The sequence below is a fragment of the Nannobrachium achirus genome (genome assembly GCF_963921795.1).
Source record: "Nannobrachium achirus genome assembly, chromosome: 24".
Lineage (NCBI taxonomy): Eukaryota > Metazoa > Chordata > Actinopteri > Myctophiformes > Myctophidae > Nannobrachium > Nannobrachium achirus.
Window position 1 is genome coordinate 40,378,797 of NC_137831.1, and position 14,068 is coordinate 40,392,864.

At 42.7% G+C, this 14,068-nt stretch overlaps 1 protein-coding gene across 1 annotated transcript in view; it reads right to left on the bottom strand.

Annotated features, from left to right (window-relative positions):
- The window catches only part of LOC308280358 (heparan-sulfate 6-O-sulfotransferase 3-B-like), a gene marked incomplete at both ends in the record, with an annotated part of 60,647 nt that extends 47,625 nt beyond the window's left edge, over positions 1-13,022 (bottom strand). The window contains 2 exons of the mRNA XM_080720620.1: positions 8,262-8,666; positions 12,871-13,022. Coding sequence (XP_080576746.1) covers positions 8,262-8,666; positions 12,871-13,022 — 557 coding nt within the window. The remainder of the gene's footprint in view (positions 1-8,261; positions 8,667-12,870) is intronic.
- Positions 13,023-14,068: the final 1,046 nt, after the last annotated feature.

A 14,068-nucleotide genomic window follows, 5' to 3' on the forward strand; every position in this document is an offset into this window, starting at 1 on the left:
CCATAACAAGATAGGCTTTACCAAAACACTAGCTACGCAGTCCTAGTGAGACATCTAGACTCCTACAAGCTATATCCAGTATCAATGATGTATCAAAAGAACTAGATATTAATATAATCAATGAACACATGATCTACTCAAATAACGTCACACATAATCAATCATGATAATATCTAATCTACTACAGCTGTAATGGGGATCAAAATAGATATGATGAATCTTGAGTCACTTGAGACACTATGCTAATTCACTGCAATTTCATAAAGGAACTGCGAAATAATATTTCACAGCTCGATTATAGATTATGTGCCAACGATGTTGTAGAACCGTTGTTCTCAAACATGCATTTGGCAGCATAACCCCGTCTGAAAGAAGGTTGTGCCAAGGACCACCATAACAGAGGATTTGTGTTCTTAAAAATGACCCAATCGTTGCGAGATTTCTGAAATCTTCCAAGATCCCCTCCTCAACCCCTCAAAAATAGCAGATCTACAAGCTCAAAATGCATCGTACGAATCGCATCGGAACTTATTTCGATGCCATATTTTAAATGTAAACGCCCTGGAACCCCCTCAAGGATCCCTGGGGGTCCCCAGAGCCCACGTTGAGAACCATTGTTGAAGATGAAAATATTTTAAAGGACCATTCCACCTCTGGGACAACCAGATCGTATTGTATTTTTTGTTTGGGACACGATCAACACAATCCTGAGTTATTTTTTGTGTTCAATCTGTGTTTTTAGATATTTTAGTATTTCAGCATGCTACAAAGCATCATATGATGCAAAATGCATCATATTTCTGCATGCCACAAAGCATCATATGATGCAAAATGCATCATATGATTCTTAGTAGCATGCTGAAATACTAAAATATCTAACAACACAGATTGAACACCAAAAATAACTCAGGATTGTGTTGATCGTGTCCCAAACAACAATAAAACAAGATCTGGTTGTCCCAGAGGTGAAATGGTTCTTTATGTACAAAATTAGATGTACTGTATATAGTGTTATGAAAGAGTACAGTACCAGCCTACAGTAACAGCCTTGATTCTAGCTTTTTTTTTTTTAAGTGTGGGCGTGATTTTTGATCCTTGCCTGAGCGCAGTCCCATAAGTCCAATGCCGTCCATGTGATTTATAGGCCTAAGAACTTAGTATAGAATCAGCCCTCTTCATCTGCACGCCATTGTTAAGGCACATTGCTGTTGGCTTTTTGTGCACCTGCCAAGACTTGTGGAATTCTTCTTCTTTTTTAACCATCAAAGATCTGGAACGCGCCCGAGTCGCGTTAGATTTTAACCACTTTAACCGTTATTTTATGCTTTAACTATTATAGAAAAATAGCAGATATACAAGCTCATAGCACGGCACTCGCGAGCTTGTAGATCTGCTATTTTTTGATCAAATCAGCTGTTTTTCATGTCAAGGACCCCCAAAACTACAGGTATTTGGCCGCGGACCCCCCATCTCAAAATATGTTGTTCCAGGGACCATCCAGATGCAAATATTTGAGTTACAAAAGTTCGCTTTTAAATAGATATTTTCAAAGACTTGCTAAAACAAATCATGATTTTTTCAAAAATAGCAGATCTACGAGCTCGCAGCGCGGCACTCGGTGCCGCGCTGTGAGCTTGTATATCTGCTATTTTTCAATAGTTAAAGCATTAACTAATTCTAGGCCTAAATGGCTTAAAGTGCTCTAGACCTTTTCACGCATTTAAGAAGGTCTCTGATCGAATTGAAAAGACAAGAGTAAGCAGTCGCACTGAAACCGTTTCCCTCTCATGTAAGGGCTCTCGTAATTAATGTGTTACATCTCGACCTTCTGTTACCCGTAACCTTGCTGGGATTGTTGTATTGCAGTAATATCTAACATACTGGTTCCTCTCTTTCATCATCGCTGTCAGCAATAAAGGATAAGGATAAAAAGAAAAGGATTGGGATCAGGACCCAAATAAAAGGAAACGCACCAAAGTGTTTTTCTCTCTTTCTTGCAGAGTAAAAACGAACAAGATTAAATGTTGCATTATGCGGCTATTGCCCCCGAAATGAAAGCTACACACGCACGCATGTACGCACGCACGCACGCACGCACGCACGCACACACACACACACACACACACACACACACACACACACACACACACACACTAGAGCTTAAAAGTTCAGCCCGAGCCCGACGGGACCCGACGGGTCGGCGCGGCGCGGGCTGGGCCGGGCTCAATTTGTCACGTATATGTCGGGCTTTGGGTCGGGTCGGTCTTTTATAATCCGGTAGGCAAGCGCAGCACGGTAACGTGATGTCTCTGTGACTGTGTAAGCTGCGCTGCACCGCTGCGGCGCAACTTGACACAGTTGAGCGTGTGTGACTGTATGTGCGCTGCTGCGCAACGTTCAGACAGTTGAGCAACGTTCAGTTGAGAGTGTGCTCCCGTGTGTGTGTGTGTGTGTGTGTGTGTGTGTGTGTGTGTGTGTGTGTGTGTGTGTGTGTGTGTGTGTGTGTGTGTGTGTGTGTGTGTGTGTGTGTGTGTGTGTGTGTGTGTGTGTGTGTGTGTGTGTGTGTGTGTGGCGGTGGCTGCTTGGCCAGTGGGTGCTTCTCGCTGTGGCAGAGCGGAGCGGAGGAGATCGTTGAAACCATTCACAGACACTTTTGGATTTCCTATAATATTATAGACGTAGTGTGAATGTTGTAGCTATAATAGCCTGTACGCCTGCTTCCTGATTTAGCGACGGCCGTCAGCTGTGTTTTCCATTGAGGCTCCGATGTTTTTTTTTCTTCCATAATTAGGACGGTGCTTGCTACAATGTCTTTTATTAGACAGTTGGAAAATGGTAGAATGACACTGTTCTTAAAGAATCACCAATATTGAATGAGGAAAAAAAGGATGCTGCCGTCTGCATCATATAAGCTTGTTGTTTAGAATGTCGGTCTTCGGGCTGGGCCGGTCTCCAATTGTCAATTATGTATCGGGCTTGGGCTCGGTCCGGGCTGAAATTCTGTCGGGCTGGGTTGGGCCGGGCTCACTATTTTAGGCCCGATTTAAGCTCTAACACACACACACTAGGGCATTCACGAATAGTGATTTTTAGTATTCGAATTATTCGACCTCAAAGTATTCGAATAGTCGAATATTCGACAGGACAGGCCAAACTGTCAAATATTAAGTAAGCAAGAGGCGAAAATAGCAGATCTACATGCTCACAACACCTCGCGTTGCGAGGCGTTGTGAGCATGTAGATCTGCTATTTTCACAATATTTATATGTGGAACCGAGTCACATTAAATGTAATACCTACAATTCCAAGTGATTGTCAGGGTGGGAGTCCCCAGTTCAAATATATTTATTTTGGGGGCCTAAAAAGGTTTGAGAAGCCCTGGTATAGAGCATTAACAAATTCATCCACCAGGGGCATTGACAACGCATTCTTATGTCTTCCTATCTAGCCAAGCTTTATAAACTATATATTTTTTAAGAGAAAACAATAAAAAATAAAGAAAATAAGCGAATATTCGACTTCGGTGAACAACGTCGAATAGTGACTTTGGTATTTGAATATTCGAATATTCGAATATTTGATGAATGCCCTAACACACACACACACACACACACACATATGCGCCCAGAGCACGCTCACACATACAGTAACCACTCGCTCTCACCCACACATGCACATCGCGTGCCTGCACTCACGCACCATACTGCTACAAAACAGTGAGTTCCCCCTGTAGTGCATCATCACAGTGGGGTTGAATGAGGGGGGTGCTAAGCAGGGACGTGCACAGAATGTTAGAGAGACAGGGGCTGAAATTTCTAAAAGGGCCTTTTGGTGAAAATATCAAAAATAGCCGACCTCCAAGCTCACAACGCGTCGCAGCGCGACGCGTTGTGAGCTTGGAGGTCGGCTATTTTCGGTACTTGATACCACACTGAATAATCAAGTCAATAGGGCCTACTGGAGATGTGGCGTAACGACATGGATTTCTACAAAGAGAGGGCAATTCTTTCAACATAAGATGCTGCACTCAAGTTCAGGCAATTTTGCTGCCTTCAGCTTATGGCATGGAAAGGGGGCATTTGCATTTCTTTCACCAAAGTAAAAACTGCATTCATGGTCTTGAGAGGGTACTTTTTTACAGACGGATAAAAGGGCAGGGGTTCAAGCCCCCTTTGATTTGTGCACTGCTCAAGCACCATACTGCTACAAAATAGTGAGTTCCCCATCATCACAGTGGGGTGGGATGGGGCGCTAAGACAGTGTGACAGCAGAGAGGCCGTGTTCGGGCCTCATGCAGACACAGTACGGTACATGCATAAGGAACAGACACAGTACGGTACATGCATAAGGTATTTGCTCAAAGCATGCGCTCCACACACTCCAAAGACCGCACTCACTGTGCCTTTGATTGAACATGGCATCCGGGAAGAACACTACACGTGTCAAAAGTGTTTCTGGCTCTGGGCCAATCGGGGTTGCCTATAGCTCCCGAAGATGTTCTACCATGCCTCATGGGTGTCACAAGGGGGGGTCGGGAAGTGGGACTGAGTTACTAGGGCCCAAAAGTATTTTATACTTTAGCTATTGAAAACTAGCAGATATACAAGCTCACAGCGCGGCACCGAGTTTTTCAACAATAGCAGATCTGCCAATCTACAAGCTCACAACTCTTGGTGAGCTTGTTATTTTTGAAAATATTTGTCTATGCCCAAAATAGGGACACCAGGTTGAAAGCGGTTAAAAAAGTAAATTTTGATATTATATACGTACTGTATACATATATGATATTATATTTGATATACTTTTGTATTCCGGAGTTTTACTTGTAGTAAGTATTTCTACATTGCAGTATTGATACTTTAGAGATATCTTCAGTTTACAAGGCCCATGCATAACACAATCCATTGTCAGGTCAATTCTGGCAGAGTTGATGTAACCCTGTGGATTCCAATCCAATCCAATCCACTTTATTTATATAGCAGGTTTTACAACTCAGGGGTTTACAAAGTACTGCACAGAAAATCAAAAGCTAAATACACAGTATAAGCTAAAACACAGAAAAAACAACTGCGAAATCACACAGCATTGAGTAATTCCACATTATTGCGAGCGTAGGTCGCAATAAAACCGGCACATCTTGTCCGCGTATCTCTGTAGGTCACGCCTGACACTGTGGTTCCCCTGACACATCACTGTGACATCACAGGTCTATGGGTTGTTCGCTCTGACATCATGCTCTGACATAACTGTGATGTCAGGGGAACCACTCTACCAGAATGGGTTTGTCGCTCTGACATCACGCTCTGGCTTCACTGTGATGGCACACTAACAGAATCCCTTTTATGCCCATATATGGAGTTCCCTGATGTCATCAATATTAAGCCCATATCTAACAGTACTTCATATGGGAATGCCCATATATGGAGGCCACATCGGCCACAAACCACACTAACAGAATCCATATGGCCAAGACAGATGGCCAAGACAGCCCATATCTGTGCGGCTGGTTCTACAGGCAGGGATCTCCATGTATGGGCATAAAAGGGTATGATGTCAGATGTAATAGACATCATAGGACTTTCACATAACGAATAACTGAGTAAGCATGTTTGGTCTCTCACAGCATATCTCCATATACAGTACATGGATCTCCACATATGGGTACCAGGGGTCTCCATATATGGGTAACTGGTCCGATATACATCACTGGCCAGATGGCAAAGAATTGGCGCGACCTCGCCCTAGGTCGCATGTCACCCTGAGGCGTCTTACTAGTTAGTGTTAGTTTAACTGCAAATAGTATACCGGTACAAATGGAATCAAATTAACGCGCCACTCAGAAGGGAGTACAAATGAAACCAAATGGACCCTTGCCAGTGGAACCAAATGGACCTGTACCGGTGCATTTGGGTCCATTCATACACTCTTAAGAGTTAAATAAATATTACTGTGTAGCCTAGTCCTCTTCCGAAGCCCTCCTTAAAGGAGCATATGGAACTTGGCTCCCTAAACATAAACCCTAAACTAAATTGCAGATTGGCTTCTATGAGCCAACAGCACACCTCAGAACCCCCCCCCCCCCCTCCCATCCTTCTTAAGCTCCTTACTCCATTAAGCTTAAGTGCATTGGGTCTGTAATTACAGGGAAGTGAAACAGGTCATGAGCTGCGGAGAAATGCCAGGGGCGTCAATTATGGTATGGCAGGGGTATGCAGCTGCCATACCCTGGGTCCAGGGGGGGAAAATAAAAGTTACTTTTGAATATAAATCCACGAATGTCTCTTTTTCTATCTGTGCTGGTTATTATGTTGTTAAGTTACAGTAAAATAACTACAAATGCATTTAACAAAATGGTCACTTTAACATATTATAATTAAATTCTCCACACTAGTATTCTCCCCATCTTGACAAAAATGGTATATTCCCAGGTTCCGCAAGTCAGCTGCACAGGTGCAATGTATTATTGTTAATTGTGGCACGTTTACTAACATGCCAAGTTTAGCTGCACTTGAATTCCAGGCTGCCATATCCAGAAACCGTAGAAACGGGGGGAAAAATAGAATGTATCATGCCTGTTGCTAAGGTATGGCAACATCGCGCGCGTGCAAGACACACCAGTCATGTTGCCATACCTTAGCTTTTTCTGACGCCACTGAGAAAAGCCCATATTCTCTGTCTCCTCGTCATGGTGGAGGTAGCTGTACCTTACTATTAGTGTTTAATAATACAGTATTTGTATTTTCTACATGTATACAGTACAAGACAAGGAGTTGAATGCCCAAAAATATTATATTGTCTTTGACTTACTGGACTGCACTGTTGTAATGCTGCCCATGATGTGATAATGTGGAATATCACTGAACTCAACCCAGCATAGCAAATGACACGGACTGGCAGGAGTTCCTTCAGTTGTACCTATGGCTGGGTAATGTCGTGATAAGAGACCAGCTGGTTTGGTGTTGTCTCATTGTGGTCATCTCATTCGGAATAAGTTCACTGCATTCAACCCCAGCATAGTAACATAGTTAGATAGATACCGTTGTTTTGGGTTGAGATTGGCACATTTCCTGGGGCAATCTTCCCAGATCACGCATGTCATGCATGTCTTCTTCTTCTTTTTTAGTTTTTTACTCTCAAAAAAGCATCTGCAATGTAGTGCATTTGAAACTACATTGCAGTGCACATCATGGAGTGATCACTGCTTGCCTTTTATTTTGGTTTATTTTCTTTTTATTTTGTTGCTGAGTGAGGTCAGCAGACAAAGTGACATGAGTGAGATGAAAAAACCTGAGTGAAATTTGCCAATGTCAACCAGAAACATCGGTAGATAGATAGATAGATAGATAGATAGATACCTTCCTTTGTTATCCCAAGGCGGAAAAGCAGTCGCCCGGAGGCAGCACAGCAGTATAAGGATATTTACAAAGTTACAGAGAAGTATGAAAATAATAAAAAAAAGAACTGTGATGCTTGTTTGCCTCCACTCTCCACATCCTTGGTGCTCATCACCAGGGACTTGCAGAGAATGTTAGAGAGGCATGGGCTTGAATTTCTAAACAGGCCTTTTGGTGAAAATATCGAAAATAGCAGACCTCCAGACCTCCGAGCTTGGAGGTCGGCTAATTTCGGTGCTTGATACCATACTGAACTAAGCATAATCAAGTGAATACTGGAGATGGGGCATACAGCATGGACTTCTACACTTCACCCTTTGTTCACCCTTTGTCAAGTCCCGCCCGTTGTCCGCCCCTCTTTGCACCCATTGGTTACTGTGTCATGGTGGGACAAAAGTCCTTTCTCTCCATCCACTACCATTGAAATTCAGTTGCTTCTTATTGTTATTCTGTGTATTCAATTCTCATTTTAAACTTGGTTTCTGTAAAAAGGAGCCTCTCAGTTGCAGTATAGTGACTGGGCATGTTTTGAAATGGTTTTATTTTCTAAAAGAAATGATGTTTTAGCAAATTCATCGTAAAAAAGGCGGAACCAGGGCGGGACAAGGCAGAAAGAGCCTGCTGGTTGGTCAGTCAGTGACCAATCAGAAGGCTGACAAAGGGTGAATTCTTTCAACATAAGATGCTGCATTCAAGTTCAGGATAGAATTCTCTTGAATGCTGCAATTTGCATTTCTTTCGCCATAGTAAAAACTGCATTCATGATCTGGAGAGGGCACTTTTTACAGATGGATAAAAGGGAAGGGGCTTGAGCCCCCTTTGACGTCTACGTGTGCACGTGTCTGCTCGTCACCGCCACTCACTCACCTCTTGGCCTTCGCCTTGGCGTTCTTCTTGTCCCTCTTGTTCATCACCACGGGCACGCAGTTGGTGAGCTCCGTCCAGTCGGCGTGCAAGCCGCAGCTCCAGCCCGTGGAGAAGCGCGAGAAGAGCCACGACTCGGCGCGGCCGCCGGGCCGGTGGCACGTGCACTTCCTCTGGCCCGGCGTGCAGTCGCACGGCTGCTCCAGGCGGATGTTCTTGACCAGGTGGCGCCCGAAGGTGGTGCCGCCCGTCTTCTGGATGTGCAGGAAGACGATGACGTCGTCGCCGCGCATGTCGAAGTCGACGCGGCGCTCCAGGTCGCGCTCCGTGAAGTTGAACCTGTTGGTCGCCGACGCCCGGGACGAGGCGTCCTGATCGTCCGCCTCCTGGTCCGCGTAGGAGTCGTACCTGGACAGTGTTGGAAAGTAAGTAGGCCTACATTTTACTCAAGTACCGTACGTAAAGGATGATTTCAACCTGTCTTCATATAATTAGCCAGTAGCTATGCCCCTCCCAAAAAGCTTTTGTCCAATGCTAGCTTAGAATAACTTACTGCTTGCCAAGGTTTGCCTTGGCAACAGCCTTGGCAAGCTGCCGGTTGCTAAGCTAGCATTGGACAAAAGCTTTTAGGGGAGGTGCATAGCTACTGGCTAATTGGTCCTCACTAATGTTCATGATAAAATAGCAGAATTTCAGGTCACAGTTACTATCAAAACCTCCACTGTCTGTCTGTCTGTCTGTCTGTCTGTCTGTCTGTCTGTCTGTCTGTCTGTCTGTCTGTCTGTCTGTCTGTCTGTCTGTCTGTCACATCATGTCACACTTTTGCCCAACTCATATCTCTGCCACCGTTGCCCAGATCCATGCCAAACTCTTCTAGCGCTACCATGAGGCCAATTCTTGCAAGACACATTTTTGGACACTGCTCCTACAGATTTTGGCCTAAAATCACGCAAAGCGGAACACAGTATCTCTACAGTCATGTCATCAAAATGCATCTGTCCCATTTAGCGCCACCATCTGGACAATTTTTTAAAAACACATTTTTGGACACTGCCCCTACAGATTTTGCTCTAAAATCACACAAAGCGGTACACAGTATCTCTAAAGTCATGTCATCAACATGGATCTGTCCCATTTACCATATTCCCTCCTGATTGGCTACCATTGCCTTTGTGTATGCAAGCTGACGGTCGCTTATCTCCCGATGAAGATAGGTTGAAAAAGTGTTGAAGTCGTCCTTTTAAGTACAATTCTGAGGTATTTTTACTTTACTTGAGTAGGCTATGTCAAATTTTCGATACTTGTGCTTCTACTCCACTTACATCTCGGATGCAAATATTGTAGGCTACTTTTACTCCACTACATTTATTTATAAAATCAAGTTACTAGTTGTAGATTTTGATTATTATGACAAAATATAGGCTACATTAACCACTTCAACCCTATATACATTTTGACCATTTGAAAATAGCCGATCTACAAGCTCACAATGCCACGCATTGGGAGTTTAGATCTGCTATCTGTATGTGAGTTGTATACATTTGAAAACTTGTGAAATAGGACATTTTGCATAATGAGTAGCCTATTTGGTACTGTAAAGGAGTAGTTCACCCCAAAATGGCTTTTGGAGCTGTGTGGAACACAAGCTCCCTATACGTGGCCGTGTGTGTAGGTATGTGGGTATGTGGGTGGGTGGGTCTGTGGGTCTGTATGTGGGTCAGTGACGTGACGCCCCAAAAAATGTGTTTTTAAAAAAACTTTAAATTGCAGGCATAAAAGTTATTTACTTTTGTTCTACTCACTCTCAACCTTATGGAAATACATTTTGTTTTTAGATATTTTATTGGAATCAGACTTTATTCAGCAGTTTGTTGTACTTGTGCCTAAAATCATCATATGGTGTGACATGAAAATAATTGTTCATAAAATGAAAATGGAGTACATCTTTCTTAAGTTACTCACTTTATCAAAGTCCTTTATCATAACTAACCAGTGATCCACTATAGTTTTTTGAAAATTAATTATATCTGTATATTTTTTTCATAATCAACACTCTGTGTGAGGCCCATGTTCATGATCTTACAACATATTTTAAATGTATTCTGTCAAAACTTTCTCTAAAATTACACAAATATTTGTGACTCTTCCTGATAATATTCTCTATGTAATCCATAAACATTTTTTTGGTTTAATCATTAATAAAGGTATGATTTTTCACTATTTGGAATGTCACACCAAATGATTTAGTGTCACACCATATGATCATATCTTCATGTGTCAAAGCAAACTGTGTTTTAACCTACCTATTAGTGAGTACTGAACTTTACTGATTGATTAAACAATTACCCAGGATAACATGGCCTTAATATTTCTGAACAGGATATTATTGTAGGGCTTTAACATGGGATAAGAAAGAATTGTAGTAGTAGATGGATGATGAGGATGTGCACAGGAATGCTACGCACACCTAAGTCTTCTGCCGGCCCACGGCAGAAGGATCCTAAAGAGACAATAAGGCGCATAGCCACACTTGGAGCCAAGGCAACATTTTATTAACACCAATTAGTGGAAACAGAACTCAGCATTCAGGTAAATTGCTTTTTTCCTAAGTCTCCTGAACTTGAACACAGCATTTTGTGTTGAACAAATGTAATTAGGAATCATGACATTACACCACATCTCCACTAGCTAAAGAGTGCTGGGTTGCGCAACTCCGAAAATAGCTGATCTACAAGCTCTCGCAGCACAACGTGTTGAGAGCTTGTAGATCAGCTATTTTCGCTAGTTTTGTCTCGGGTCCTACCTTAACACTGTCCACTGTCCACTGTCCAGTCCAGTGAGTGAAAGTACAAAAGTATTAGATCAGATTAGATTATACATTTAGACTGTATTGTACATCAGCCAGTCGTATTTGGTGAGGGTAGCAAACCGGCTGCCTTGTTGCGGTTCTGCTATGCCACAGACAACCTCCTGCTCTTCGTAGAAAATGCAGTCTCGCCCCTTTGGCTCCTCTCTCCTTGCTGGATCATTGTTTAGTTTCTCCCTGTACTTTCTCGTTCTCTCAGCACTTGTCATTTTCCAGCTGACAAAAGAAAATGGAATGTATAGTTTAAGACAAAGAGAAAATATTGTTTAGATTGAAACAATATGTTAAGGTTTCTGTGAAGGGGTTTCTGCTCTGTCTGATGAATTTGAAGTATCACTGAATGAAGCTAAATTACATTTTATGTAAAAATGTTTAAAACAAATGTTTAAATGTACAAAAGAAACATGGAACTTTGTTATTTATTGTTATATCTGTAGTTAAATACAGTATAAATCATATGGTGTGACAATCAAGTCATATGGCGTGACAAGCAGACATGTCACACCATTATGATTAAGTGTCACACCATATTACGTTTTCTGCATTTAGGTTTACCTTGAGGCTACTATGTACACATTAGCATGCTAACAGCATGCTAGCTATAACAAAGCAACCTAGATCTACATGGAAATATGACCAAAACTTCAAATAACTTAAGCTTTTTTTAATGAAAAGGTGTCACACCAACAGACATCCAAAGTGGTGAGTTTGTCCAAGTTTCAACAAGATGGCATTTCATGAAAATGTTAAAATCATAACTCACCTCAGACACCTGTCTTGCAGTTGTGCTGGGAGTGCTGAATAGCCTTACAGAAGAAGGACCTCTCTAGCCAATAGGTGTCCAAATAATTGCCTGTTTAATTTGTCCAAACTAGTGTCACACCAAATGATTTTGGTTTGGGGGACAAAATGTTTTTGATCAGAAATGACTGAAAACATTATGCTTTGACTTTGAAAAGATATAGACTCACAAATAGACATTTTTTTAGCCTAAATTCATTTTCAAATGATTTTTAGCAATTCTTTTTCTTAGTTTTATTCAAGTTCCCACTTTGAGAAACAAGGTCAGGACAGTCACACCATATGAGTTTTGCCATGTTTGGTTGAAAATTCTGAAGAAATGAGGAATGAAATGTTTTAATCTTGAGTAAGTTCACATAAAGCTTAATGTCCTGCACAATATTCAGAAGGTTTTTGACAAATATATTTTTTATTTATACATGTTTGACACCGAGGACAGCGAAAACGTTATGTCACGTCACCCACCCACGTAGCCTGTATGTAGTAACCCTGGGTGACCAGAGAGGTGCTGTTGAGTCTAGCCTGCCCTGAGCATCAACTGCAATACACACACACACACACACACACACACACACACACACACACACACACACACACACACACACACACACACAGCTCCACTTCGAACAGAGGTTCGATTTTTTATTTTCAATTGATTACTCTGTGATTATCCCAAGGGGGAAATTCAGTACTCTCCTAAGAGTGTGAGTAGATTTTTTTTTTTTTTTTTTTACTATTCATCAACATTAGTGAGGACCTATTATATGAAGACAGGTTGAAAAGTGGTGAAGTCCTCCTTTAAGTACATTTTAAATTCATTACTTTTTTTTACTCTAGTACATTTTACTCTAGACTTTTACTTGTTACAGAGTATTTCTATATTGCATTATTGTATTGATAGGTCTACTTTTTAGTAGGCCTACTTTTTCCCCACCACTGCGTTACCTGGACGAGTAGCGCTGCTGGAACGTGCCCTTGTCGTCAGTCCTGAAGTAGCAGGCGTTGCTGTCCGCCGGACAGACGTACTGGTAGCCCACCATGAGGAAGAGGAACGCGGCGATGGGGACGATGACGAGTCTGTTGAACTTCTCCTCCATGGTGGAATAAATAAAAAATAAAAAAAACCCGAGAAATGATCACTCCGTCGGCACGACAGTAAACGACGATAACATGATGATGGTGGTGGTGTTCGGATCGCAGATCTCGTCCCCTCGTCTCATCATCTGTGCAGTTTGATAGTTTCCATTCAGATGCCCTACTGAGAAGCGGCGCTCCATTCAGTGTCACAACTTAGCCTATTGCTTTAAGCCTCTCTGGTCCTATCTTCTCCGTGCAGACCTAATTCTCAGTCAGTCCTACCTGTCTCTCGCCTCGGCGCGGACTTGTTATAAACTTGACAGACGGCGTGAAAGGCAAGAAGAGGCGCTCCTGATCCGCAGACTAGTCAATCTTTCTTTAAAAACCCGCCGGATGAGCAGAGATGAGGGAAATAAATCCGCAAGTGTAAAGAAGAAGACATCATCACGTGAACGTTTGCACTGAATGCACTCCATAATAATAATAATAATAGCGGCATGTTGTTATTTAGTATCCCGTCCTGTGAACTGCAGGCAGGGGGGACAGTAGTGTCGCTTTCAGCGGAGACATCCCCGACCCGACAGATTGCTGATCAGCATCTGCGCCACTCATCTGAGATCCGTCCCGACTGCCAGCCAGGACGGTGACGTAGACTTCTCACATGCACGCACGCACGCACGCGCGCACACGCACACAGCACACAAGTGCAGGTGTTATGTGCGTCTACTTTACTTACACCACCATCGGTGGTTCTGGAATTAAGTGAGGTCCGGGGTTAGGCTAAACGTGATCGAGGGGGTCCGCAGCAAAATGAGTTAATGGCAAGCATCAACATGTAAAGAAACGCGCATGAGTTAAACAGGACCAGGCGTTGTGAGCTTGCAGATCGGCTATTTTAAACTATTTCTTAACTTTTTTTTTCTCTCTTCTTGCAGAGGCGTCAATTGGGTATGGCAAGTATGGCAGCTGCCATACCTTGGCTACAGGGGGAAAATAATAAAATGTACTGTACTCGTGCCTGTTGCTAAGGTATGGCAACATGACTGTCATGTTGCCATACCTTATC